The sequence below is a fragment of the Ovis aries genome, chromosome 24 (genome assembly GCF_016772045.2).
Source record: "Ovis aries strain OAR_USU_Benz2616 breed Rambouillet chromosome 24, ARS-UI_Ramb_v3.0, whole genome shotgun sequence".
NCBI classification, from domain to species: domain Eukaryota; kingdom Metazoa; phylum Chordata; class Mammalia; order Artiodactyla; family Bovidae; genus Ovis; species Ovis aries.
This window is the reverse complement of record NC_056077.1, coordinates 30,612,324-30,640,000: the sequence shown is the minus strand read 5'-3', so window position 1 is coordinate 30,640,000 and position 27,677 is coordinate 30,612,324. Positions and strand designations below refer to the sequence as shown.

The 27,677-nt window shown below is 45.3% G+C and overlaps 1 protein-coding gene across 7 annotated transcripts in view; it reads left to right on the top strand.

Moving 5' to 3' along the window:
- AUTS2 (activator of transcription and developmental regulator AUTS2) overlaps positions 1-27,677 on the top strand; it is a 1,205,607-nt gene that overhangs the window by 830,927 nt on the left and 347,003 nt on the right. For all 7 annotated transcript variants that reach the window (XM_060406300.1, XM_060406299.1, XM_027961997.3 and 4 more), the window contains one exon: positions 17,355-17,384. In XM_060406300.1, coding sequence (XP_060262283.1) covers positions 17,355-17,384 — 30 coding nt within the window. The remainder of the gene's footprint in view (positions 1-17,354; positions 17,385-27,677) is intronic.

The window sequence follows — 27,677 nt, the reverse complement described above, 5'->3', positions numbered from 1 at the left end:
CAGAGAAAAGATGCTCCAGTGATCATTACCGCGGAGCCCTGGGGCCAGGAGTTGCAGGAGAGAGAATTAGGAGCCTCCTGAGACTGCCGGGCGACTATCAAGTAGGCTTCTTCCCAAACCAGAGCCAGGCTTTTTCTACACAGCCAGCCTGCAATCAGTATTTGTTCTCTACCATTTCATTTGTTCTGTTAAGAAATATTTTGGATTTTTTGAGAGGGGCTCTTCACATTCCACTCAAGTCAGTGCTTATAATTCTTCCCGGGGAGACGACCAGTATTGCCTTCTCAGTTTGGGTTTTTGCTCTGAGAGTCCCATCAGTTCACAGTGCACTGCTGTAGATCTTGCCAGAGTCTTTTACGATCCCTGCCAACCAGCCAGGAGCTGTGACTGCTCCGTAACCTTCCTAGATTTAAATCTGTTGCTCGCGTTTTCCTCGTGGTGTTACAGAGCAGCAGAGCCCATCCATACTGATGTCTTAATATCATTCTCTCCTCCTTGGATTTATAGGGTGGAATAAACCCTCTGCCATAGAAGTGCTTATTGATTACTGAAGTACATAATAAAGCCTAAGAATAAAGTAAGACCAAGTAGTCGGTCCTATTCCTGGCAGATGACAGTAAAACCCTGGGCAAGGCAATCTCTGAGGACTGCCTTCCGCATGGAGCTAGAAAGTCCCCTTTTAATTAGGCATCCACATAGTAAGCATGAATGATAGAAATCAGACAAAAAGAGTACACTCAGTACTACATGACTCCATTTATATAAAACTCTAGAAAATGTACAAACTCATCTGTAGTGACGGAAAGCAGATCAGTGGTTGCAGGGAGAAGTGAAGGTGGTACCCGCTTGGAAAAGATGGAGGGATAGCAGAGGAGCCCAGGGAAACCTCTGCAGGCAGTGGATGTGCTCACTCTTCTGATTGTGGTGGTAGTTTCATGGGTATATGCATGTGTGTCTCCAGTACCCTTCAAATATGGGCAGTTTATTCATGTCGATTATATGTCACTAAAGCCACTAAAAATAATAAGCAGTACAAAGAGGTAATCCTTGGCTCACTCTGTGTTGGAAACTTTTTTTCTCAAGAAGGTATATTTTGAGGAATATTTAGGAGGGTCTAATGAGATTAAATTTTACCTTCGCTCTTGAATAAATGGAGCTTTCAGAAGATTGCATGGTGTCAATCCAACATAAAATAGTAAGGTATTCCAAAGGCAAGATAGCCCTCTCTTCATCTCTTTTCTCCTTTCTTACATTTGAACCTTAAAGGTGACTTTCTATATAATTTTTCTGTAAGACAGAACAGGCTGAGCCCTTTATACGAGTGTTGGGTCCCTTGTCCCCATCGGCCCCCCTAATCCTGTCAGCATATCTCCTCCACCAGGAGAGATCCCACAATGAAGAAAAAGACAGTTCCAAAATGTTGGCAGTCTAAAAGGGGACAGACACTTTCAACACAGAGGGATGTTTGTTTTCCTTGCATTTTAACTCTTAATTTTTGACACAGTGGGGAACTCCAGTATGGCCGCCATTTAAAATGTGATTGCCTCTGTCACTGGGGTGTTGTGACTGAAGGCCAGGAAGCAAAGCAAAGGAAGCGCAGAGACAGCACCTACTGCTAAGGTGGTGGTCCATTTCTCTGCCTCCAAATGTTTCTTTTCTCTAGCCTGACGAGGAGTCACTCGGGGAGACTGAAGCTGGAATTTGTACAACCTCTTTTCAGTGCCCCTTGATTTTAATCAGAAATACACAATTATTCTTTTCCTCCAAAGAGAGAAACTCAATCCCCATTTTAAATTCAATTATTGTAATTGCAGCATTCAGAAAAATAGCACATTCATTTTCTAATAAGAGATTGTGGATACCAAATTACTGCATATAGTATGTCAAAACAGGAAACTTGAGACTGGCAGGCCAGTGGGTGTTTTTATCTTGGCAATTTGTATTTTCTTGCAGACAATTTATAGTAATCCTAGCCTTCCTTGTTTATGATATAGAAGACGGAGTTTTCAAGCCATTCTAAAATACAGACTGTTGTTACGTATAATTTAATTTAAAATCCTAGCTACGAAAACGATGAATTCTAAGAGGAGCAAACGTTAAGTACCTCATAAAGAGAAGAAGGAAAGGAATCAGGGTTTAGTTCTGTGATACAGCAGTTCAACATGTCTTCAGATCTCCTTGAACTACCTCCTGACATTTGTAAATCAGTTTGCCTCAAGCCATATTTCTATTCCCTTCACCATCTTGCAGTTTAAAAACAAAACAGAAAATCTGATTGGTGGGAAGCTGATAATGTGGCTGTTATGTTTTAGGAATATGAGAGCACCCTGTTCCTGTTCAAGTCCAGTTGCTTTCCGTTGGCTTGAAATGAGTCCAAATTAAGAAGAAATACTTTAGGATTTCGAGTTTCCTCATTTCCTTAAAAGAGTAACCTTAACACTGGATTTTTACAAGTGTATGGTGTTATTTTTTTTAGGATTTACTTTTATCTCGAAATTATACTGACATTCTTTCTCATAGATGCATTCAGATAGCCACCACCTTTGAACACATTAGCATCCATTCCATCAACCACTGTTTAGTCATTGGTCTCCTTAATTAAACACTTTCTGTGACACTTTCCCTGAGATGTTTGACTCATGTAGTTTATGAATTCATTCTTTCATGCATATTTATTGAGCATGGACTAGGGGCCAGGTTTAGGAAGAGCAAGATGCAAGCAAACTCTGAGGTAGGTTTGGGGAGAGAAGTCCATACCTGTGGAAAAGGGCACACACATGTCCTTGTGTGCCAGGGTGGGTGGACCTCCTCTGCTGGACTGCTGAGTGCGCACTGAGTGATGAGCACTTTAGTTATAGTCTCTCAGTTATTCACCATTTCTGAAGTTACCAAAGTCAATGCTTTCAAAAGTTTGGTCTTTTCCCAAGGTTACTCTGTTGGCTGATTTTTTTAGCTCCATCCTTAAACAGATCTTGCATATAAATAAACTCTGTGCAAAGGGCTATCCAAATAGCCCCTAATTCTGATTGGTCAAGGTCTCTGGACAAATTGCAAAATGACTGGCTTTCCTAGTTACAGTGATAATCACTTGAGTTTCTGATATTTATTCTGTGTATGTGTCCACTTATTTATTTTGCCAGTTTGAATTTGAATGAACATCTTAATGATGTCAAAGCATAAGTCATAATTTGCACACTGCATAATCTACAAGTATAGATCCACATCTTAGATCTATACATTTTACTTAGGCCCTATGCATAGGGTTAATAAAAGAATAAATGGTGCTCAGTTGTGTCCAGCTCTCTGCAGCTTGGACAGGACTGTAGCCTGCCTCAGTCCTTTGCCCATGAAATTTTCCAGGCAAGAATACTAGAATGGGTTGCCATTTCCTATTCCAGGGGATCTTTCTGACCCAGGGATCAAACCTGAGTCTCTTGCATTGCCGACAGATATCTGAGCAAGCAGGGAAGCCCTTCTACATAGGGTTACTGACTACTGTTTGACTGAAGAATAAGTCCAAATTCTGTTAACCTTCAGAATTATGCAGTAAGAACCAAAAGGAATGCTTAGTAAATTGAATTCTAAAGCGTCTTTCCTTGTTGGTATTTTATGCATGAAATAAAACCATTTGTTACCGGGAAGATTCCTGTTGTTCTCTTTGAGAGGCAGTGGTGGTTTCTGCTTTTGTTTGTTTATTTAGGTTATTGTTTCTGCTTTTGTGCAGCATAGTATCACGTCTTCAAACACCTCCCAAGCAGAAATCCTTGCAGAATATGATTTTCCCTCTGGCAATAAAATAATACAAAAATCCAACCCAGCATTTAAATGACTATTAAGTTACCTCATTTCTGTGTGTGATACAACATATCTTTTAGGAAAGAGTTGGAAAAAACAAACTATTAGCATTTCTCTCTGGCTGCTTTCATATGCTTGAACTTATTTCATTTTCACAAAAGTCTGGTGGAGTAGGTATAGTCCCCTTTTACAGGTTAAAGAAAAGAGAGTAGGTGCCAAGATACTAGGGGCTTCCCCAGTGGCTCAGCAGGAAGGAACCTACCTGTAACACAGGAGACAAGGGAGACTTGGGTTCCATCCCTGGGTTGGGAAGGTGCCCTGGAGAAGAAAATGGCAACCGACTCCAGTATCCTTGTCTGGAAAATTCTGAGGACAGAGGAGCCTGGTGGGCTCCAGTCCATGGGGTCCCATGACAGGACTTAGCACAGGCATGCATGCCAAGATGTTAAGTACCTTTCCCAGGATTGCCTGGCTGCTAAATGGACGGGTCAGAATCAGAACCGAGGTCAGCCTCAGATTTAATGAGCGGGCTCTGTGCTCAGTCCTGCTCTTAAGGGAGAGCCGTCGGGGCTAGAGTGGAGACGTGGCTGATGTGCTGTGTTCACTGCTGCTTATAGGCACCACACCCTCTTCAGTCTCAGCCTGCCTCTACTTACCCTCCGCTGAGCCGTCAGTCAGGAAGATATTTTTAAAGCAATGTCTTTGTACACTATGTCCTCTCCATATGAACATGTTCCATTTCTAGAGCGCGTCCATCAGTCCAGTTGTCCAGAAGTCTGACAGAGTTCGCCTAGGTACCCAACCAACAGAATCAGCTATATAGTACTGTACTGTAATCGTTCATAATACTTTTCACACAAATAATACTTAAAAATAAAACATCTGAACCTTCCAGTACAGTACCTTGATAAGTACAGCAGGTCAGCACCACTGGCATCCAGGGACACGTTCGCATCTTCGAGAGTTCACAGCTGGATGGCCGCACTGCATGGTACATGAGAGCGTGAGGCGGTCTGCTGCACTTGCTGGGAACACACACTCTGGAGGACAGAACTGGGTTCCTATACTGCCTCTTGCCCTTGGAAGGCCTAACTTCTCATCTTGAAAATTAGGGGTCACCATACTTCCCTCCCAGGGCTGTTGTCAGGACATTCATTTTAAATGACTAATAGCTGTTGGCTTTCATTTTAGCGGAAAATGCTTTTGCGATCATCCTAGGGAGGATCCCTACCCAGAAAGAGCCATGCTGCAGAGAGATGTGAAGTGTACTTCATGAACCAGGCTTTTCTGAAAAAGACAGCTTGGAGCTGCTCTGCTGTTATGGGTCCTCCTCTTTTTTCCTTTTTCTGTTTTTTTGTTGTTGTTGTTGTTTTTTGCCACAGGTGGACATTGTCCCTTTGACAGGGAATTGAAGGTGCACTTAGCATGGAAAGCAGAAACTACATTCAGTGCTTCACAACCTTAGGGGCTGGAGAGAAGAATGGTTTGAAGCAGCTTCATTACCTAGGGAAAAAGAACTTGGAGTTACAAGCTCTTTAAGAAAGATGCTTTTACTTGGCGTGTTGGAGGAAATAGAACAATTACCTATTGAAGGCAAAGTGTATGAAAAAACACCTCTGTTCATTTTTCTCTGATCATCTAATCTCTTCAGATTCATTCTGCCTTCCTGAAGGTGATTCAAGCCAGGCTTATCTTTGTGGAGTGCTCCCCCACGCCTCCCCGTGGCTGGGTCACATAGTGATCACCTGAAGTTCCCAGAGAAAGGCAGACATTTCCTCCTGCTCAGGGGAGCTTCCTCAAAGGACTGGCATTCCACAGGAAGTATTGGATCTGTGGAATGTGTAAAAGGAGGGAGGGAGGGAACCCACAAATCATCAAAGCGCTGATGAGTGTTTTTCAGGATCTTTAAAACTACACTGGGCCCTCTGATGAATCTGGGGACACCAGACTACTCTCTGAAGAACTCACCATCTGCTGGGAGCAGGACTTATATATGTGACATCCGGGGAGAATTCCATTTTATCTAAACTAGAACCAGTCAGATTTCTAGCCACCTGGCACGCATACTCTTAAAAAGATTTTTTAAATGGAAACCTCAATCTTTGTTGCATAATAAATGACCAAATGATCTTTAACACCTCTTGAGTGCTTTCTGTATGTCAGGCACAGTTCTAATCCCTTTTATGTTTATTAGATATATATTGGGGCTTCCCAGGTGACTCGGGGGTAAAAAATGCGCCTGTCAGCACAGGAGACCTGGGTTCACTCCCTGAGTCAAGATCACTTGCAAAAGAAAATGGCAACCCATTCCAGTATTTTTGCCTAGGAAATTCCATGGACAGAGAAACCTGGAAGGCTACAGTCCATGGGGCCGCAGAGTCAGACATGATTTAGCTACTGAATATGCACACGTGCATATATATATATTGGGTTGGCCAGAAGGTTCCTTTGGGTTTTTCCATCTGAGCCTATGGAAAATCCCAAACAGACTTTCTGGCCAACCCAATATTTGTTATATATATGTGCTAGTCACTCCTAAAGGAAATCAGTCATGAATGTTCATTGAAAGGACTGATGCTGAAGCTGAAACTCCAATACTTTGACCACCTGATGGGAAGAACTGATTCATTGGAAAAGACCCTGATGGTAGGAAAGATTGAAGGCAGGAGGCGAAAGGGACGACAGAGGATGAGATGGTTAGATGGCATCACTGACTCGATGGACATGAGTTTGAGTAAGCTCCCAGAGTTGGTGATGGACAGGGAAGCCTGGTGTGCTGCAGTCCATGGGGTCGCAAGCAGTAGGACACAACTGAGCAACTGAACTGAAGTCACTTTAATCATGTCTGACTCTGCGACCCTATGGACTGTAGCCCTACAAGGCTCCTGTGTCCATGGAATTCTCCAGGCAAGAATAATGGATTGGGTTGACGTACCCTTCTCCAGGGGATCTTCCCAACCCAGGAATCAAACCTGAGGCTCTTATGTCTCCTGCATTGGCAGGCAGGTTCTTTACCTCTAGTGCCGCCTAGGAAGCCCATTTCATATGTGCATGTGTGTATAAAATATATTTATTAATGCAATGAAAGTTCTCAACATCCTCCTGAGCTTGATACTGTTAATAGCCCCATTTGATAGATAGTGGAACTGAGGCACAGAAAGACAGGTAATTTGTCCAAGGTCCTACAGTTCATGTGCCATCTAGGTAGGATTTGAACCCAGGCCAGCTGGCTCCACAGATACAGATGAAGAAGATTAAGGTGGTCTTTCAAGAGCTCGTTGGCAGATTGGTTCAGATGAAGAGCTACCAGGTTTTGTTAGCTGCTCCTCTGGCTCCCTAAGATTTGAGGCACCCTCCCCCTGGTGTAACTCTGGCCAGCACAGGCCCTGTGTGGCCCGTCCCACCCCACTGCTCTCTGGCCCCGCCAGTCCTCTCATTTGTCGTTTCTCTTACTGAGCACATTTCTAAACGAGGAAGGTTGCTCTGCTTTAAGGACATACAAATGGCTTGCCCTCACCTGTCAAGCATGATCCTTGTATTTTACCAGGCCCATTATGAACGCAATCTTTCTGTCGAAAATTTGCATACCTCCTTTCTTGAAAAGTAATGACAGCAATTTCTTTCCCTCCGCTCACTTTCTGAGTGTCTCATTTAACGGCACCTGTGAAACCGACAGGCGCAGAGATGAGAAGTGAAAGAGAGCAGTTGATTAAATCATCATCAAGTCGGGCCTCAGAAAGTCAATTCTGCTTGCCGTCTGCAATGATATCCTTTTATCTTAAAGTAATGAGCTATGGCACTTTTGCATCGGGTAATGCGATAAGTTCTATTAGCATGTTCCATTTGCCTCACAAGCAAGGGCAAGTCATTTTAGCTAGCTCATATCACTGCAATCAAAGCAATTGGCTTCCCAGGCAGAGAAGAAAGAGAAAAGGCTCAGGGTGATTTCTATGGATCACAACACAGCGGAAAAAATAGACTCTTGTATTATTTTAACCCATAACATACTTTTCCTTTTTCCTCATCAGCAAATTTGGGTTTTATTAGCTCACCCAGGACTCTGAAGAGAACCAAGCCACAGTTGAAGCAAACCTAGGGGGACTCAGGCCCCACCCAAAGAAACAAGCAACCGGAATCTAGAAGGAGAAAACTGCAGCCTTATGAGGGGGGAGGTTGGGCTGGGGGTTGTCACAGATAGAATCCTGCCAAGCAAGGTAGTGGAGAAGGTCTCCCTGGTAATAACGCTGTGGTCTTATAATAAACTCTTCCTTCACACCATCTTCAAAGTCATTTGTAATAGGTCCCCAGGCAGGTACGGATTAATGCTATTGATGACTTAGAATCAGTAAATCAATGACAAGGAGGCAAAGGATCTGTTGCTTAAGCTTAAAAGAGATGGTTTACAAATCACCCAGCCCTAGCCTGTCAGTTTTACCTTTGGACAAGAAACTCATTTTTCTCATTTTGGCAATCACCGAGGCTTGTGAGCTCTGGGGTTTAAGTACGTTTCATCTTTGGGGTTTATGTATGTTTATGCCTGGCAAAATGTCACTTCCTTTCTTCTAAGGAAAAAAAAAGTGCTGAACACTTCAAATATTTGTGAAATATCCATTTCTTCCCCTATTTCCAAAAACCGTACTGTATTTTAATGAGCTAAGTGGAAATTTACAGCATATAGTTTTTTTTTTTTTTCTCCTATACTTGTATTTCCAAGTGACTAAAAGGAAAAAAAAATATTGAAAATTAATTTGTGGGCTGGAAAACTTCAAATTGGACAGCTTGATTTCTGGAAATAGATTGGCAATCAGTGGTCAAAATGAACCTGGCACACAGTAGTCACTTTTAAATTAATTTTTGAATGAAACTGTGTGATCACCTGAGAGATGCTGGAGGAAAAAGAAGTCTTCTCTTAGGCCCCTCAGATCACATGGGTTGTCTGAACTCTGGCCAGTTCAAGCTGAGAACTTGCAAAAATGCCAGGTTCAGAAAACTTGCCATATAGGAATGATAAAGTTACCAGAATTCCATAAGTTTCTGTAAGTTTGCTCTCGATTTTACCTGCTGAACAGCTGAAGATTGATATATTATTTTGAAATATGTACATGTGACTATCAGAAGCTGTACTCTTATGTTTTAAACTGTCTTTGGACACACACATCTCTTGATTCGAAATGTTTGTCACTCAGTCATGTCTGACTGTTTGGAACCCCATGAACTGTAGCCCGCCAGGCTCCTCTGTCCGTGGAATTCTCCAGGCAAGAATGCTGAAGTGGGTTGCCCTTCCCTTCTCCAAGGGATCTTCCCGACCCAGGGATTGAACCTGGGTCTCCTGCACTGCAGGCAGATTCTTTACCATCTGAGCCAAGAGGGAAGCCCTTGATTAGGCTTTCATTTTTTTTCCCCCCTGAGCTATTTTATTTGCTTAGACATAGTTATTGTTGAAATACAGGGGGAAAGGAACCGATGACATCATTTTATACTGAGAAACCCCTAACCATTTTCAGGATTAAAATATGTGTTTTATTTCTAGGGCCCCCATAGCTTTAAATTTAACTTACAGTCAAAAGCCGGCATGAGAGCAACGTAAACAATGTGGAATGAGAGTTTTAAGGCATGGTGAAAGACAGACAACATCAGAGTTGCCACATGTGGTGCAAAAGAGCTGCCCGTTCTCTTTTTCATGTACGTGGAACTGGGCAGATGGGAAGATGGTGGCAGACATGTTTGTAGTCACCAAGCCGCTTCCTCACTTCCTCAAATAAGAAAATAAGTGTCATATTTTCTGCAGGTGGCTTCTTCTGAAATTGCTTTTAGGTGAGGGATGTCGTTACCGTCTTAGATAAACCACCTGCCCCAAAGGGGAATCTGTTTGTTTTGTTGCGGGCAAAGTGAAATTGTGCTGATGTTAGGGGCTGTCGTTTACAAGGTGGGGTTCTCCCTCATTTTCCTCTCATTTCCTTTAGGCAGAAAGAAGTATAAAATAACTTTGTTCAGTGATGGTGTTCGGCCCTGACATCTTTGGTGGCAATGATAAATGGATTTGAGACACGAAATAACTGTTCCAGCAAGGTCCATTGAGCAGAATGTAGAACAGTGCCCTCCTCAATGTCATTGTGTGTGGTGTATTCAATGATTGCTACTTTCTGCTTAAGAATGCATTCTATCACCAGGTCCCTGGAATTCCATCTTGTTCTTCATCCCGAATGAGGCAGAGGTGTTGCAGACCTTGGCTTATTTCTGTTTGAGTCTTAAAACACACATACTGAGATTCCCAAATGGCAATGAGAAATGTTTGCTTTTGAGGATGTGCAGATACAATAAAATCATAATCATGTTTTGTCCAGGCCTTTTAATGGAAGATATTCTCTTCTGTGAGCTTCCCTGGGGGCTCAGTGGTAAAGAATCAGCCTGCCAATGCAGGAGACTGTGGTTCAGTCCCCAGGTTGGGGAAAATCCTCTGGAGAAGGAAATGGCCACCCACTCCAGTATTCTTGCCTGGGAGATCCCGCGAACAGAGGAACCTGGCAGGCTATAGTCCATGGGGTCGCAAGAGGGTCTGACACAACTTAGCCACTAAACAATAACATCTTTTCTTCTGGGCCCCATCTCTCTTGTGTGTGTATGTGTGCTCAGTCATGTCTGACTCTTTGTGACCCTATGGACTGTAGCCAGCCAGGCTCCTCTGTCTATAGGATTTTCTAGGCAAGATACTGGAGTGCGTTGCCATTTCCTTCTGCAGGGGATTTTCCTGACCCAGGGATCAAACCTGCTTCTCCTGTGTCTCCTGCATTGTAGGTGGATTCTTCACCACTGAGCCAGCGGCCACCTCTCTTGGTTCTGCTGATCATTTTTACCCTGCCTGCTGTGTTCAAGCACACATTCCTTTGTATTAAGCAGTTAAGTTAGTCAGTGTTTCCTCTGCCTGTCTTTCTTTAGAATTACTTGTCTTTTAAATCAGCGTTTGCTTAAACTGCATGAAATCAGGAATTCTAAAGGTGAGTGAGATGGATTTATCACTATGATTGAGCGTCTGCTTGTGTCTCAAGGCCTGGAGGAAGATGAACGAGGCACTGCCCTTACCAACACAGCGCCCGTGCTCCAACTGGAAGACTGTTGTGGCCAACAGTGAAAACACAGTTTTATAAGAGATGGAGGCAGAAGCAATTAATTCTAAAAAGAGTACTGAAATTCTAAGAATTCTCAATTCCAAGAAGAGTGTTGGAAGACTCAGAGGAAATTGTATTTTTAAAGGTGAATTATAAGTTTTTAGGGGGAAACTTGGAAGAACAGAATTCCAGGCAGAGGACATTGTTAAGTGCAAAGATGGGAAGACCTGAGAGTGTGATCCAGTGTACCGGGGTGTGACTGGATGTGTCAGGATTATACCACTCCAAGCGTGGATGCAGACCAAAGCCAGCCTGTGAGCTCTCTGTAACTGCCTACTGCGAGATTAGTATAGTGGTTGAGAGTAAGCATTTGGGAACTTTTACAGCAATTTAGTAGAATAATTTTATATCTCTTAAATCTAATAACATTTTTATATGTCTTTGCTTTCCTTTTCCACTTTTCTAGCAATTATTTTTTATTGTATCTTACAAAGTATTGGTCTACAACATGTTGAAAATTAAAACAAAAACAAACGGTCCTTCTCCTCAGAAAGCCCGAGAAGCACTGGGTTGGAGGAGCAGAGGGCAGTGGAAGAGCCGGGAAGCCGTGTAGTGTTTTCATTGCCCTCTAGGCCATGGGAAGTGTCATGAGCAAATTGGAATTTAGGAAATCCACTCTGTTCAGTAAAGACTTGGATCAGAAACAAAAGAGACCTTGGGCCTTGGAAAGCAGTCATTAGCCTCTTGCAATGATAAAATAAAAGCCTGAAGGAAAGCGATGGCCGTGAAGATGGAGAGGACTCAGAAAACAGAATCGATGGTGCGGGGTGAGAGAGGAAGATAGATCTGCTCAAGATTGGAGTCAGGGATGATGACAAGACTCTTCGCTCGGGCAGTTGAGTGATTGCATGGTGATGTCATCACCAAGCACAGCCTGGGAGGGGGCAGCTGTGGGCTGAGCAGAAAATGGTGAGTCTGGATTTTGATGGATACTTGACCTGAGATGTTTCTAGGGCTTCAGGAAGAGGGTGGAGCAAACGAAACATAAGTCAGTAACAGTTAATATTAATTGTCTACACTTACTCTGTACTATGTCTAAGTTGTTTCCATGTATCAATTCATTTTATTCTCACTTTCCTAGGAGGGAAATGCCATTATTACCCACACTTTACAGAGAAGTAAACTGAGATGCAGAGAGTTTAAATAACTTTCCCAAAGTCACACAGCTGGCAAATGGTAGGCATGGAGAGTTTTTTAGTCTCAGCGTACACATGTTAGCTGGAGCTGAGGGAGTCTTTAAAGACTCCCCTGGAAATCATATAGAAATGATAGACCTGCACATGCAACTCTAGGGAGACAATGACATGAACGAATATGTCGAGAAGGAAGGACCCTGAGCAGATATGAGGAAAGAGCAGCACTGGTGAGTGTGTACAAGGGAGAAACTCCAGCATGTTCGGTGGAAACATTCCAAATTTCCAGCACTAGGAAATTTTTTTTTACTAGATTATTTACAATCCATACAGTGGATTACAGTGCAGCCTTTAAAAAAAATATGATGTTACTGGCAAATTGTACTCATTACACTAAAATATTGGATATATTGGGTGAAAACAAAAGTGAAAAGTTAAAGTAGAAAAGTGGGCTTCCTCATGACTGAGGGCTTTCCCGGTGGCTTAGATGATAAAGAATCTGCCAGCAATGCAGGAGACCTGGGTTTGATCCCTGGGTTGGGAAGATCCCCTGGAAAAGAGAAAGACAACCCACTCAAGGATTCTTGCCAGGAGAATTCCATGGACCAAGGAGCCTGGCAGGCTACAGCCTATGGGTTACTGGCAAATTTTACTCATTAAACTAAAATATTGTACATATTTGGTGAAAACAAAGCAGGTTACCAAATAGTAACCTTTGTTTTCATTTCTTAAAACCTGTGGGTGAAGGATGAAGAGAATGAAGGAAAGGCTGGAATGAATTATGTGATGTGAAGCGAAGTGAAAGTCACTCAGTCGTGTGCAACTCTTTGCGACCCCATGGACTATTCAGTCCATGGAATTCTCCAGGCCAGAATACTGGAGTGGGTAGCCTTTCCCTTCTCCAAGGGATCTTCCCAACCCAGGGATCGAACCCAGGTCTGCAGTGCAGGCAGATTCTTTACCAGCTGAGCCACATTGTGCAAATGTGTTAATAGTGTTTGTCTGTAGATGGTACACTGATGGTTTCTCTTTTTTAACATTTATTTAATTATTTAGCTGTACTGGGTCTTAGTTGACACTTGTGGACTCTTAGTTGTGACAAGTGGGATTTAGTTCCCTGACCAGGGATCCAATCTGGGTCTCCTGCACTGGGAGTAAGGCGTCTTAGCCACTAGACCACCAGGGAAGTCCCTGGTGGGTGATTTTTGAACATGTATTTTAATACATATGTATTAATTTTCAAAAAGAGAAAATATTGGGGTAGGGATTGGTTGGTTATTTTCTGGGTTTAAGAGGCAAGACTTGTCTGGGAAAGGAAGAAGTTGCCTCCAAAGGTTTGGTCTGATTTGAGGAGGAAGAAGTGAAGAGGTAGTTGGGTGTGATGGGTTGGAATGAGCGCAGGTACCCAGGTGAGGAACTGGTCGCTTGCTAATCCTGCATTCCAGGCATGTGGCTTGGATTTCATGCCTCCTGTTTCCCTCTCTTGTCAGTGGTGGGTCGGGGTCATGACTTTGTCTGAAGGCTGAGTGGCCAAGAATTCTTCCCCATCTGGCTTTTAAAATGGAGGAAAGGATTTTCAGCTGTTCACAAAGGGCTTTGAAATCCAGTCATGGCGAGTACTCTGCCACCTCGAGCTGGTTGTTAGCATGCAACCTGTTTGCTAATAAACCAATATAGGACCTTGGTGTCAAAATGCTTAAAACGGTCAAATCAGCCGGGACCGCATTTCTGTATCTGACATGCCTTTTTTCCATTTCCCAGCCCCATGCAGAACATAAACCTGACTCAAGAGGTGGCTCCGTGTGAACTCTCATAAATTGGAGTGGGTATCTAGGGAGTGGGGAGCAGACACCTCTTCTTTTAACCTTTCAGGACAAAGGATCATTTGGCTAGAAATCCACACCGTATTGAACTTAGGGTGTGAAAGCCTTACAGTGTATTAAATGTGAATTTGAGACCATGAATTCTACCCACACCGACTCCATAAAACAGCCTCCCTTTTTCATAAAGCAGGCCCATAAACCGCTGCCAGTGAAGCAGAAAGACTCCTTAGGACTGTGGCTCGCTTTCCGTCTGGGGTTGTCAACAAACCCCCTTTATGAGTGGAATAGACCTCTTGTATGTGTCGAGCTTCTGGCTTTTTACAGAGTGTGTTAGGAGCCAGGCTAGGCAAACGTTCGGCACTGTTTGCTGAGTGCATTTATTGCCTTTGCATAATTTATGAGCTGGAGGGGTTGACCATCATTCGTCTCTGGCAGGGGCTGGCACTCCAGGCTCCAGAGAGCGGAGCTGTAAATTGGATGGTGCGCTCCTGCTGAGCTCACGGCAAAGTCCTCGGGTCAGTATGGGAATTTAATACCAGAAATGGAACTGTTTTCTCAGCGCACCATGTGGGCCCCAGCGCAGCACAGACTGTTTTGGCAGACTCTGCGACTGGCCTTGTCGAGGGGCTGTCACTCACCCGGCATGTTGTGTGGGGAGCCTGAGCATTTTTAATCGGCTTGGCATCCGTGCTGCTTCCATAATGGATACCAGTAGGTCTCAGTTCTTCACCATATGCTTAACTCTGGAGACAAGGTGCTTCTGGGTATATCAGTAATTACTTGATGCAGAATTAAGTGGACCTTGAAATTAGAACTGGACTGTTGGAAAGCAGGAAGCTTAACACTTTGATAGGAATAACCATTCCCAGGGACACACTGCTGTTCGGGTGGGGGGAGGGGGTGTGGACAGCGGCGGTTCTTTCCCCCACCATCATCCCCACTCATCTGCCCCCTGCACGCCAGTCCTTGGGGGGTGTGGGCAGATGCTCTGCCCCTGCCTTCAGCTGCCACTGATTACCTCACGAGGTGGGCTGTGAACATCTGGGAAGATGAGCCTGCCTGGCAAAACCCTCTTCTGTCTTCCACACGCCTCCCGAATCATGCTCTGTCACTCTTGAAAATGTGCCAGGAACTTCAGAACCTCAAGGAAGGCTTCACTGAGGGCAATGGAGAAGCCACACAGTCAGGAGAACTGCTGTCCCTCACCCTCTGCTGTTGGAGGCCTTCGAGGTCTTCATCCAACCCATTTTCTTTCTCAGCTGGTTTGACTTAGTATAACAGAGCAGTCTCTCCTCAGGCAGAAGAAAGTCAGTTTACACAATCTGAGGTTGGGAGCTCGGCTGAGAAGGCAGTGGTTAAAGCACTGTCACCAAACCTCTGATAACCCTGTGGCATTGAGGAGCCAGTGCAAGAGCAGACGGTGTTGCAGGCCGTGAGGCTGCCATGGGAATTCCTAAATGCGTGTTGCGCAGGCAGTTTAGTCCCCAGACTGAGTCTTAGTAGATGTCCACGTTTGGATGGTGGTTTTGTTACTCTCAATTGAAAACTCTCTAATTGTGGTTTAAACAATGTTAATTTATTGTTGACTTATCTGAACAAAACACTCCAAAGCCTGGCTGCTCTGAAGTTGGTTCCCATGTCTCAGTTGGGCCAAGATCTTTCTTCCCTTGCTTTTGTGCTTCGGCTTTTGGCCTCGTTTTTGCAAAATGGCTGCCCCAGAGCTGGGCGTTGCCTCTTCACGCAGTGATGTTGAGGGAAAGAAGCAGTGCTTCTGCTTTTCTCCTTTTTGTGAAGAGGAAGGGGTTTTCCAGAACCGTAAGCAGACATATCCTCAAGTCCCAGCCAAAACTGGGTCTTACATCTACCCTTAGCTGCAAGGGAAGTTGGGAAATGGAGACTTTTGGTCTCGAAATGTCAGGAGATGGTACAGACGTGGGAGAAGGGGGACTGCGAATGGCTGTGGGTGTGTAGCCAGCGGCGGCTGCTCTATAAGCGAATTTATTTCCCGTTTCTGGTCATAGCTGCATCAACTCCCTTGTCCAGGTGGCCACTCTAAAAACCCTTGGCATCATCCTAGACTTGTCCCTCTCGCTTCCACACCCACGTGTCGTCTAGTCCTGTCAGCTCTACCTTCACAGTCGCTGTGCCATCTGCTCTGTGTGTTAGTTGCTCAGTTGTGGCCGACTCTTTGCAACGCTATGGACTGAGGCTGGTCAGGTTCCTCTGTCCATGGTATTCTCTCGGTGAGAATACTGGAGTGGGTTGCCATTCCCTTCTCCAGGAGATCTTTCCCAACCCGGGGATTGAACCTGGATCTCCCTATGGCAGGTGGATTCTTTACCGTCTGTGCCACCAGGGAAGCCATCTGCTCTGCCCTTTCTCAAACCATGCATCTTGCTGGTCTAGACAGCATAAGGGTTGCCAGCCTGGTCTCCCCAACGGCCTGGTCCTTTCCTCACAGCACTTTGTCTCTCCTCCACTCCATGGAAGTGTCATCCTCACGGAGTAGGTTTATCTCTGATCACGTTACTTCTACTGTGAAACCGAAAGCTGCCTTAGGACCAGGCCCATGTCTTGACTGAATATCTGACCCGCTTAGCAGTGCTTATCGAGGTCCGTTGAGTGAATGAATAGACGTATTGACATGCTGAGTATTTACTCTCACAAAACACATCCTCTTCTTACTAATCAAGTATCGGATAACAGAACTTTATTCTTGGTTTGGGAATAAAAATATGTTCTTTTTTCCCTTTACTTCTAATGAAGAACCCAAAGCTTTGGGTTAACTGTCATTCTCTGGTCTTCTGAAACTGTGCTCAATGGTTGGAATCCATTAGATACCATGTGAGTTTCCTGACCTAAAGCTTTTTTTTTTTTTTTTTTTGCCCACATTGTTGATTTGTTACCTTGACCTCTTGTCCTTGGCATGTTTTTAATAGAGAATATTCCCTCTTTTCTCTGGCTGATCACAAGTGATGAACCTTGCCTGTCATGTTCTGCTTCCTTCAAAGTCCACATGAGAGGATGCAGTGCCCAGAGGTTCGCCACTTTTCCTCTAGAAAAGCAACAGGAGAGAGCCATTCACATTAGCTAAAGGAGAGATGTCTCCATTAAGAGACTGATTTTGCTTTGACTCCCATTGAATGATCTTGATTTACCTTAATCTCGGGGCCAGATTGGCTCCTCTGTGGGCGTCCCCTCTGCCGTGAGGCGAAGGGTGCTCACTGGTGTGACCAGCTGACCACAGATGAGCCACGGTAGAAGCACTTCTCGCACTTTGCTTTTGTCTCTCTTCACAGCACTTGAACTGAAGACCTTTTCCAGCCCAGACACAATGTTTCCTATTTCCTTTACTTGTCTTGCTTTTTTTCTGTAGCAATAGCAAAAACATAACTCAATTTTTGCACTAATGCTCATTCTCTTGTCTTCCTTTTCAGTGTGACAGCGACAGTGACCAGGAAGAGAAGGTAAGCCCCTCCCATCCCCCAACTGTGGGCACAGCAGGCAGCATCGTGAACATCGGGGTCTCCCTCACACACTGCGGGGGGTGGGGTGCCAGCGTCATCTTCTGCAAAGACGGGCTATAGTCACGCAGTGACATTTCCTGTGACGAGAAAGAAATCTTTCATTTGTGAGGCCCACTTTTAAAAAATAAGCCCTTTAATGTTGCATATATATGACACTGCATTTTTCACTTTATAGAAGATTTTTAAAAAGGAAATTGTTTATTTTAATAGCCATCTGATTTTTCTGGTTTTATCCTTGATTGGAACATTAAACCTGCTAATATGCATTTGTAATGTCATTCCTGCATTTCTGTTACTGACCCATATGCTTCTTCCTGCTTTTCTGTACATATTGGCCTTCTTGATAGAAATGTTAATGGTTTACTCCTATGAGTTTTGGTTTATGTTAATGGTTTATTCCTGTTCCTCATGGGGATGGGCGGAGAGGTGGGCCAGGGCTGTCAGGTAGGAACCGCCCTCTTCTGGTCCAGGTGGATGGTCAGGTGGGAGGGTGCTTCTTCCAGCAGGTACACGCTCTGTTCCGAGGCTGATGGCCACCAGCCTCTGTGTAGCCGGTTCCACACGGACCAAGACAAGGAGCTCGGTCTGGGGGCTTCCAGAAGATCGGATCACAACCTGGTAAAGCGTACATTCTGCAGCCCGAGCCAAAGGGATTGTCTGTATGTTTCGTTTCTCTTCCTAGCTGTCCCAACCCTCCGACCAAATTTCTTTCCAATGTTATTGCTGCTCTATGCATTTTGAAAATAGTTAACCTGAATATCATGGTTTCTATATTGCTTGACACCAAAAGGAATGTACCCATCCTCCCCTCATCCCCAGTTTCTGGGTCTGTCCTGCCCAGCTGGCTTTCCTGAGCTCTTCTCCCCGTCACCTCCGACATGCTGGCAGATTTTACTCAGAATCCTGTGGTTAGTATTTAGTGGGATCTTTCCATGGAGCCCAGCATTTTCCCCCTCCTTCTCTGCTGCCAGCCTCCAAGAGAGATCTAAAGGCCCTTGTTCTGTGCTGTCGTTAATTTGAATTCAGCATATGCAGCCCGTTATAAAATGCGAGACATCATCATTTGAGCAGGTCAAGCATATTCAGATGAAGACAAATGGTGCTTATTTGATTTCCTTAAAATCAGGAAATGAAAAAAGTGCTCTCTGGAGAAATCATGTTCTGCCTGACTTGGATGATAGACCAGTGCGTGTCCCCCAGATAAGAACAGGCTCTCGCCTTGAGGTTTTTATCTCTGAAGGACGGCTAGGACTGTCAGCTTGCTGACATGTGCATTATCCATGTCATTTTAAACAAAGTGACCTATGGAAGGGTGCGCCGTGCTGTGACACGGTAATGGGCTGTTGGATGACAGTGAAAGTACGCACTGGAAAGGGGGCTGTGGGTTAGTCTTTTGTTTAGCTGACAAGTAGGCGCTTCCTTCCTCCAGCCCCCGGGGAATCCTAACTCCTTGGAAGTCATCCCCCCCACTGTGTCTCTGGCAGCCAGTGTGCAGTGGGTGCCTGAGGCATGTGGGCAACAGTGGGTGTTTGGCAATCAAGTAAGCCCGCTGGCCCCCAAGCCATCCTGGCCACATCCCACAGGGCAGTCATCGTCGCGTTCTCTCAGGCCCGGGGCCCCAGGGAGAGACTGGCACTTCTGGCTGCTCCAGGAGATCTTTTACAGGTGACAGTAGATCTCACTTTCCAAGTGGGAGGCCCTTTCCAAGGGGACAAGGCTTCGTTGGGGTGGCACTGCCAAGCACACGCTCCTGCTTTATAAGGCAGAGTGAATTCAGGAAGTGTCCCAGAAGATGATAAGGCATCCAGTTTTGTGTTCCATGAAGGTATCTTGATGAACAGTCTCAACCTTGACTGCTTCCGAATGCCCCTGGGGCTGCACGAGTCCCAGACACCCGGGCCGTGTCTCAGGCAAGTGCCTCAGACTCTGCTGGTGGCTAGCACCCCTTGTCTACAAGGTCACTAACTATTAATGTTGAGAATTATCAGCGCTGCCTGCAGTTTCCAGAGGCATCTGGGGGCCCAGGTGTTTCCTGCATCCTGGGAGCACCCCAGCTACTAGTTTGCTCTGTCCCTGAGTCTCTGCCCCTCTGGTGTCCATCTCCGAGTGTGGGAAGCAGCGAAGTGTCAGCCCAGAGGAATGGGTGAGAAGGTAGCCAGTGCCCATGGCTCTTGAGTTTGGTGTGATTTCGGGACAATGAAGGAGAATAGGAGATGTCCATAGGCAAGTCCATGGGAGGGGTGACGGTGGGGACAGAGGGCCATTGGGAGTGGCCAGTCCTTTGAAAAGGGGGGAATTCCTGCCTTGCCTCCCCAGCCACTTTCCCTATGCACGACAGTGGCCCCACAGGTCCTCGTCTCCTTCCCCAGGGGCTCCTCCACAGCGGCACTCCCCTGTTCCTCCAGGGGGGCCGCCAGGAGCCCTCGAGACTGTAATTGCCATCGTGCCTGCTTGGCCCCGTTGTAGTTAAGACTGCCAAGGCTTCCCCTTTTGGGCTGAGACTGTCTGGTGTTTATCACTGACTTTAACACCATCCTCCCAGGCTTCTGCTCTGCACCAGAGCCTGGGCCCCTGTCAGCCTCTGCCTTGCCAGAACCTCTTGCCGCCCGCTCAGAGCCCCAGAGCTCACCCGGGCTGCCTCCTGTGCTCTTCGGAGGACTCGCATTCGAATCTGAATTGCTAATGGTGGCAGAGATGCCACTCAGTGTCCCAGGATCCTTTCAGCAGCCCCACCAGGGAGGCTGTCGGAGGCAAAAGTGAGACTTGTAGGGGACCCACTGGGATTTCTCTCCGGAAGACCTGTCATTCTCTAACTCCATAGGGATCCACAGAGCCGGCGGTCTAAAATTAGGGTACCGTATTTCACACAGCTGACTGAATTAAGATAAACTCTGCTTTCCTCTGATACGAAGCTGTAATTTATAAAATGATACCCTTACTAATTAATGTGGAAGTGACTGAGAAGAGGGCTAGAAAGCGGAGCTTTCCATAAATGCAGGAGACATTCTCATACGTGGAGAAGGCTTGCCGGGACACCGAGCACAGCATCCCTTGATGCCCCAACTCCCCCCACCAGCTGTGAGAATACATTTCACGTTAATGTCAGCAGCCCTGGAGGACTTCTGTGAAGAGTAGGAATAGGGTGGAGGAGTAGAGAAGGCTGGGAACGCTGCATCTTAGATTGGGAATTGTTCTTTGCAGTTAGTGTAGAGAAAAGAGGCAGCACTTGGCACCTTAATCACCCAAATTAAGCAATTATTCCAGTCCCCCACCTGAAATGAATTGGTATAACGAGAACAAAGAGGCAACAGGCATATTTCCATGTTTGGCCTGTATTTTCTCTGTTTCCTCCCTTTCTGTCCTACTGGCAACAGCCCATTGTGCTGAGAAACACTCCCAGTTTGGTTGTGAAATCTAAGTGGAGATGGAAAGTGATTCTCCTTCCATTCACCCGCTTCCTGTGTGTTCTGTGGGCCACATGAATGAGCTGGTTGGAAGGGGTAGTACTCAGTGGTCATGCACTTGGGCCACCGAGTCTGATGGCCTGGGCTTGTTCCTGACTGTCCCTCACAGCTCCGGAGCCACAGGCAAGCCTCGATCCTCTCATCTGCCAAATGGGGATAACAACGGCCCCCACCTCGAACCAGTTAAACTGGCTCTGTGCCTGGTCTGTGCTCTGTAAATGTCAACTTCTGTTAGTTTTCCTTGGAGTCGAGCAAGGGAGAATCATTTGGGGAAGGAGGAAGGCAATCCTCCTCTTCCAAAAGCTCAGGGTCTGCCAGAAAACACGCCAGAGGATAAGAGGTGTGAGTTTCTTTTTCTGCTGGAACCCAAGGCCCAGCCTTATTCCCCTCGGTCACTTCTTTCTGACACAGGCTGAATAGAAGTGTTGTGAAATTTGAAAGGGTCCCCCAACAATGATTATTAAATTCCTTACCCCAATCATCAGTCTTTCCTCTCGGCACAGTCTGAGCAGAGAGCAAGCATGCCATCCTGGAGGGAGCAGAGGGTGATGGAGTGGGTGGCCCAGCCCACAAGCCAAACACTGTCAGTCTCCAGATGCCCATTGCAGCAGGGAGGGTCTGATGAGGTCCATCAGGGTGGGGCCACAGCATCCATATTTTTTAGAAAGCTTCTTGGTACTTTTTTATACAACTGGTTTTGAGAACTACTGCCTTAGAGCAAATGTCCAAAAGAAGCATTTACTTTTCTTCTTCGTTAATTCTCTTATTCTGACAGCTCAGGAGAAAGACCTGAAAGCAGCAGGGTGTTGTGCCTGTCCACGCACCCCACGCGCTTGTGTGTGTAGATGTGTAGTGCCTAGTGCGTGCAGTACACACATACACAACGTCTCCATAGACGTGAACCATTCTCCTCGTCCTCGTGAAGCTTCTAGCATGACTTCTGCTTGCAGTTTCCCCTCCCTGGGTTTTTAATGACAAGGTTGCTGGGTCCCTGGACTTGCTCAGCTGCGCCCAGGACCGCCAGCTGGGATACTGGCCCGCGGCCAATGCAGAACCCCAGATTTCCCGTGTCAGCTCCTCCTCCCTTTAACACTCACACACTTTTTGGTGCGTTCTAACTTTTTGATTCAAGCCGTACGGGTTGTGTTTGATCATTTTGTATTCACTTGTGTGGAAAGGGGGCAGTTTCTAAGAAAAGCAGCTAGAATACTGAGAGGCTTGTGTTCCTAACTCAACACAAACCACATGCCTGACTTGGCTCCCTGGAAGGGCTGAGAAACTGCTGAGATGTCAAATGAAAGATGGGACGTGTGGCTTGTGCTTATGGTGGAACAGCCCCATGCCTTGATGGACCACGTTCCACACTTGGTAAAAAAATTCCGTGCCCTCAGCAACATTCTGGAAGCCCAGGAGGCATCCCCTGTTGTTACTTATAGAACTTCCTTCCTTGATTTTGAAATAGGATGTGTTCTGATCAGGAGACAACTGAAAGATGCTGTCCTACTTTGCAGGAAAAGAAAGGAATTTTCTCCTCCCTTCTGGTTTTATAGCAGCAAAGCACACAGTCATGGCCCAGGAGAAGAGTAGGGACTCAGGTTCTCATCTTTATATCCCTGATGTTCAGTCATGATCATTGTTTTGCTAAATTTGCATTCCCTTTCCTGGATACTCATCTCTCAATGGAGGAGATAAGTGAAACCTCTTCAGAAAACTCAGAAAACTGGTGCTGTTACCTGAGTGCACCTCATGTCAATCCCAAGGTGTGTTTTCTGGGCTCTCTTCCCCAGCCTTCCATATTTCTTGAATAATTTTATTTTTTCATAAGATATTTCTGAGTCATTTATAAATTTCCTCCTTTATTTGGAAAATTTCTGCAGCTCTTTTTGAGTGATGCCCATCGATTCGACCTCCAAGATTAAGTCTGGGTCAAAATGACACTAGGTTGTTCTTCCGACATCACCATGTTTCCATCTGGCTTAATTCCTTCCTATCCTTCCAAAATTCCTATTGATAGATCCTTGGATTTAATCTCTGCTGCAAATTATTTTAAATCCTGAGTTTCATTAAATTCTTCTCTGCCTCATATCATTGCATTTTTGTACCAGAGCAAAACTTGCTTCACTCACACTGAATATGTATGTAGAATATCTGTTCATACACCTGAAAAAACCCAGAGGATTTATATATGGGTTAATATATATGCATATTTATATATGTACATTTATATATGTGCATATTCTTTATTAAATGTAAATCAAATGAATACTCAAATTATTGGAAATGGTCTGTCATCTTCAGCTAAACTCCTATTTCTTAGACTGAATAATGACAGGAATGGGTTCTAGATATTCCCTTGTTCTCATGGGCAGGTAATGGAGAAGGATACTTGGAAGACCTGACTTCTAATTTCTAACCAACCAAGTGTGTGGCCCTGGGTAACTTACCTAATGTTGCTGAACCTTAGTTTTGTCATCTGTAATGTGAGGCTGAGTTCAGTGGTATAGCTCTGAATATTGTGTTTTTCTGTGTAGTTAGTTACCTAGGTCCCAGCAACATAGCAGACCCAGAGGAAAATGTACATGAAAGTATTTTCTCTTTGCCAAGGTACAAGGAAGATTATGTAAAATTTTTCTGCATTCTTTCACCTCTCTCAAATTCCTAACAGGAAATAAACATAGGGTGGACACATCTGTGTTGACACTTTCAAGTAACTAAAGGAAACTTACGTATGAGCTTGATGTCTAAACAAGGTCATTACCTGTTTGTTGGTTCTTTCATTTAGTCGTTCATATCAACTCACTTACTCTTCTTTTCTTTGAATTTTTGTTGTGGTGTTTTCTGTCAAGCCTTAACATGAATCAGCCATAGATATACATATATCCCCTCCCTTTTGAACCTCCCTCCCATCTCCCTCTCCATGCAACTTACTAATTTTTTATGCAGGTACCTACTGATGAACCAACTTGGACTTGACAGAGTTGCATGACTCTGTCATCATGCACTTGTCAGTAGGCAGGAGTTAGTTTAATCTTGTTCCTCAATTACCCTAATTATTTAGGAGAACATGGGAGCTAGTGAAAAGCTAGTTGACATAGTACCTTTCAAGAACTCGATGGTTAACAATGAGAATCGTTTAACCTATTAAAGGAATTCTTGGGGAGAAGTCCAGAGTTTAATACATGATTCTACATTGCCAGAGTAAAGATCAACTGCTTTCCCTTAGAATGAACCATTGGCTTCGATTTTATGGCTCAGCTGAAGGGACTGTTGCAAAGCCAAGGAGGAATTAGGTGGAGGTGATGGCTTTCAGTCTCATGAAATGGACCATGAATCCTGAGCCACCTAAGAGTCAGGGAGGTCCTAAGCAGAGGCGTTAGTACTGGTGATCCTTAATCTGGTGGCTTGTCAGTGACTATGGCCTGGGTTGTTCTTTGGTTGTCAGGAGAGTCTATCTTAGTCTGTATTTGGGTTGGAGAATGTTTGTCCTCAGTAAAGATGTAGGCATCTCTTTGTGGTCACGCACGTCTGTGTTTGTATGTAGGCATGAGTGTCTTAGTTAATCCTCCTTTGGCAACTTCTAGATGGTGATATATGATGATGGGTAATGGAATCACTCCTTGCAACCTTGCCATATCTAGATGTGATAAAGATAATAAAATCTCTGTATTAGGATACTTTCATAATTAGCCAAACTTTATACTTTCAGAAGTCCCAAAATTAAGTGCTTGGATATTATTTTTTCCTCTTTTTTTTTTTTTTTTTTCCTCCAGAGTTATAACTGGGAAGGTCGAGTTGGCCTACGTCTGAAGCTTTCCCCTGTTGGTTCTCAGGGTTGTGTTGAGAATTACTGGCTGTAGACCTACATAACACCCCAAGTTACTTGAAGAGTAAGCAGAGTAGCTTTCTCTAGTGCTTTTCAATCCCAGGCATGGTTCATTGCTGATTATATGCATGTTTCCTGAGACAGTGAAATGGAGCATTTGAAGTAAGGACTGAGCAGGAACCCCTAGGACTGGTGGTTGTGGTACCCAGAGCATTCACCTTGGGCTTCATTTTTCTTCTTTGGGACTCTTATTGACTTTTCAACTCCCTAATTTCTTGGCCAAAAAAAAAAAGGTAGATACTACTAATTTATTAGGGGGAGTAAACAAATGAGATTAGGATCAGTTTTTTCAGTCTCTCAATCGTGTCCAACTCTTTGTGATCCCATGGACTGCAGCATGCCAGGTTTCCCTGTCCTTGACCATTTCCCAGTGTTTGCACAAACTCATGTCCATTGAGTTGATGATGCCATCCAACCATTTCAACTCCTGTCGCCCCCTTCTTCTCCTGCCCTTACTTGTTTCCAACATCAGGGTCTTTTCCAGCGAGTCTGCTCTTTTTCTGGTGGCCAAAGTAGTGTCAATAATAATAGGAGCAACCTAGATAGTATATTCAAAAGCAGAGACATTACATTGCCAACTAAGGTCCATCTAGTCAAGGCTATGGTTTTTCCAGTAGTCATGTATGGACGTGAGAGTTGGACTGTGAAGAAGGCTGAGTGCCGAAGAATTGATGCTTTTGAACTGTGGTGTTGGAGAAGACTCTTGAGAGTCCCTTGGACTGCAAGGAGATCCAACCAGTCCATTCTGAAGATCACCCTGGGATTTCTTCGGAAGGAATGATGCTAAAGCTGAAACTCCAGTACTTTGGCCACCTCATGCGAAGAGTTGACTCATTGGAAAAGACTCTGATGCTGGGAGGGATTGGGGGCAGGAGGAGAAGGGAACGACAGAGGATGAGATGGCTGGATGGCATCACTGACTCGATGGAGGTGAGTCTGAGTGAACTCCAGGAGATGGTGATGGACAGGGAGGCCTGGCGTGCTGTGATTCATGGGGTTGCAAAGAGTCGGACATGACTGAGCGACTGAACTGAACTGAACTGAACTGAATAAGATGAAACAGTGTTTGCACTGTAGAGAACATTGTGTCATTCAAAACACTTTTACATGTGTCATTTTATTGTGGGACCCACGTGTGTCCTTAGCTCCTGCACTGTTTATCACCTTTGGTGAGCCAAAGTCAATGATCAGGCCTTTCAAGGACTATCTTCTCAAGCATATGTCATTTTACAAATAAAGCAAATGAAACTTAAGAGCTGAAAAGTGATAGAGCTGAGATATGAGCTGTCTTAAGATTCCAGGCTCTGGGCACTTTCCCCCTATATACAAAGGTGAGTTGGGAAATGCCCATAGGTATTTGAGAATCTTTGCTACCTTCTTCTCTGTGCTGCACCCTCCAAGAGACCTGGATTGTATCTGCCCATCTACCCACAAAGCTTCCAGCTTCTAAAAAGCTGGAATTGTCATGTTCAGACATGGCACAACGTGGGTCCACTGACAGCTGAGATGTACAAGCTCTTCTGAGATGTGACTTTATATTTTTAAGCTGGGAAGCAGTTGTCCAAGGTAAGAAGGCAAGGGCTACAGGTATATGTTTTCGCTCAGCCCAGCGTTCCCTATGAGTAATGAGGTGGAGGCTCACGCCCCGCAGACTAAGCACATTTGGTCCAGGTTCTCAGTCTTCTTTTAGTGTCTGTGTGTAAACACTTAGTGCCTTCTTAAATCATCGACTCCTAGCAAGTACCCCACATCTAGTAGTGTCTGACATTTAGCAGATGATCTGTGAACATTAGTTCTACAACTGGAAGTTGCTCTGTTGATTATCTGAGTCGCAAAAGGGGAAAAGGTCTTGTCCTGGTCACCAGGCAGGTGGGGAGTTGCTGGAGTGACCCCCACTCCAGTCCCAAGCCCGCATCTCGTGTGTTCTCTCCAGAATGCTGCCTTCCTGTGGTCAGCGCACAGGGGAACGGGCCGTGGTGTTACCACAGCCCTGCACTGCACCCCCAGAGCAGCTTCCCTTGGTGTCACCTGCCCCTTCAAGAACCCTCTAGACACTGACTCCCCCGCCCCTGCAGGGGATCTTGGGGTCCATTAAGCCCAAACAGCACTTTCCTTGTCAGATGGCGAGTGCTGCTCAGGGTGTTCCTGCAACCCAGTGGTCAGTATCCGAAGCAGCCGAGTCTGTGTTAAAGATTATGTATTTGCCACTAAGGGGAGAATATAGTGTTTATCGGCTGGAGTGCGTGCCGGCAGAGCTGATTACAGCGCGGCACTCTGTCAGCCAATGATTTGTCCTGTCCTTTATCATCTGTGTCACTCAGCAGTGTGCTGGCCAAGGGGACGGATCGCCCCCTTCCCTTTTTTATTTTTTTGTACCATTTCGTGTAGAAAATTTGTATTTACTTTGGGAGTGTAATTTGTTCCTCATGGATAATGTGACCCTGAGCGGAGCTGGATCATGGGTTAGTTGAAGTGATATTTTCCGCTAATGGTAGTCGTACATCATTGCTGTCAGCTCGGGTTAGGAGGCAAGCACATTACAGCTCCATTTTACCTCTGCAGGCATCTGGGATTATTTGCCATAACCGAGTATGACATGACCGCGCTACAGAGTGCATTAAAATTTTACTGGCTTCTCAGGCAAGTTCCCCAGCTCCAGTGTGTGCTGCAGGCGGGCAGTCTGAGGAGGGAGTCCAGGGGCCCTGGCTTTCCGCACTGAGGCCCAGTGGGGAGGGGGCGCAGGCTAAGCAGGGGCCGCTCCCCTCATGCCTCGAGAAGGAAGCCAGGGAAGGAATTACGGGCAGCCAGCCTGCAGGTGTGTGTGTGTCTGGGAACATCCTCGGCTGGCAGGGGACAGGCTGCCTCATGCCTCCAGGGGCAGAGCGC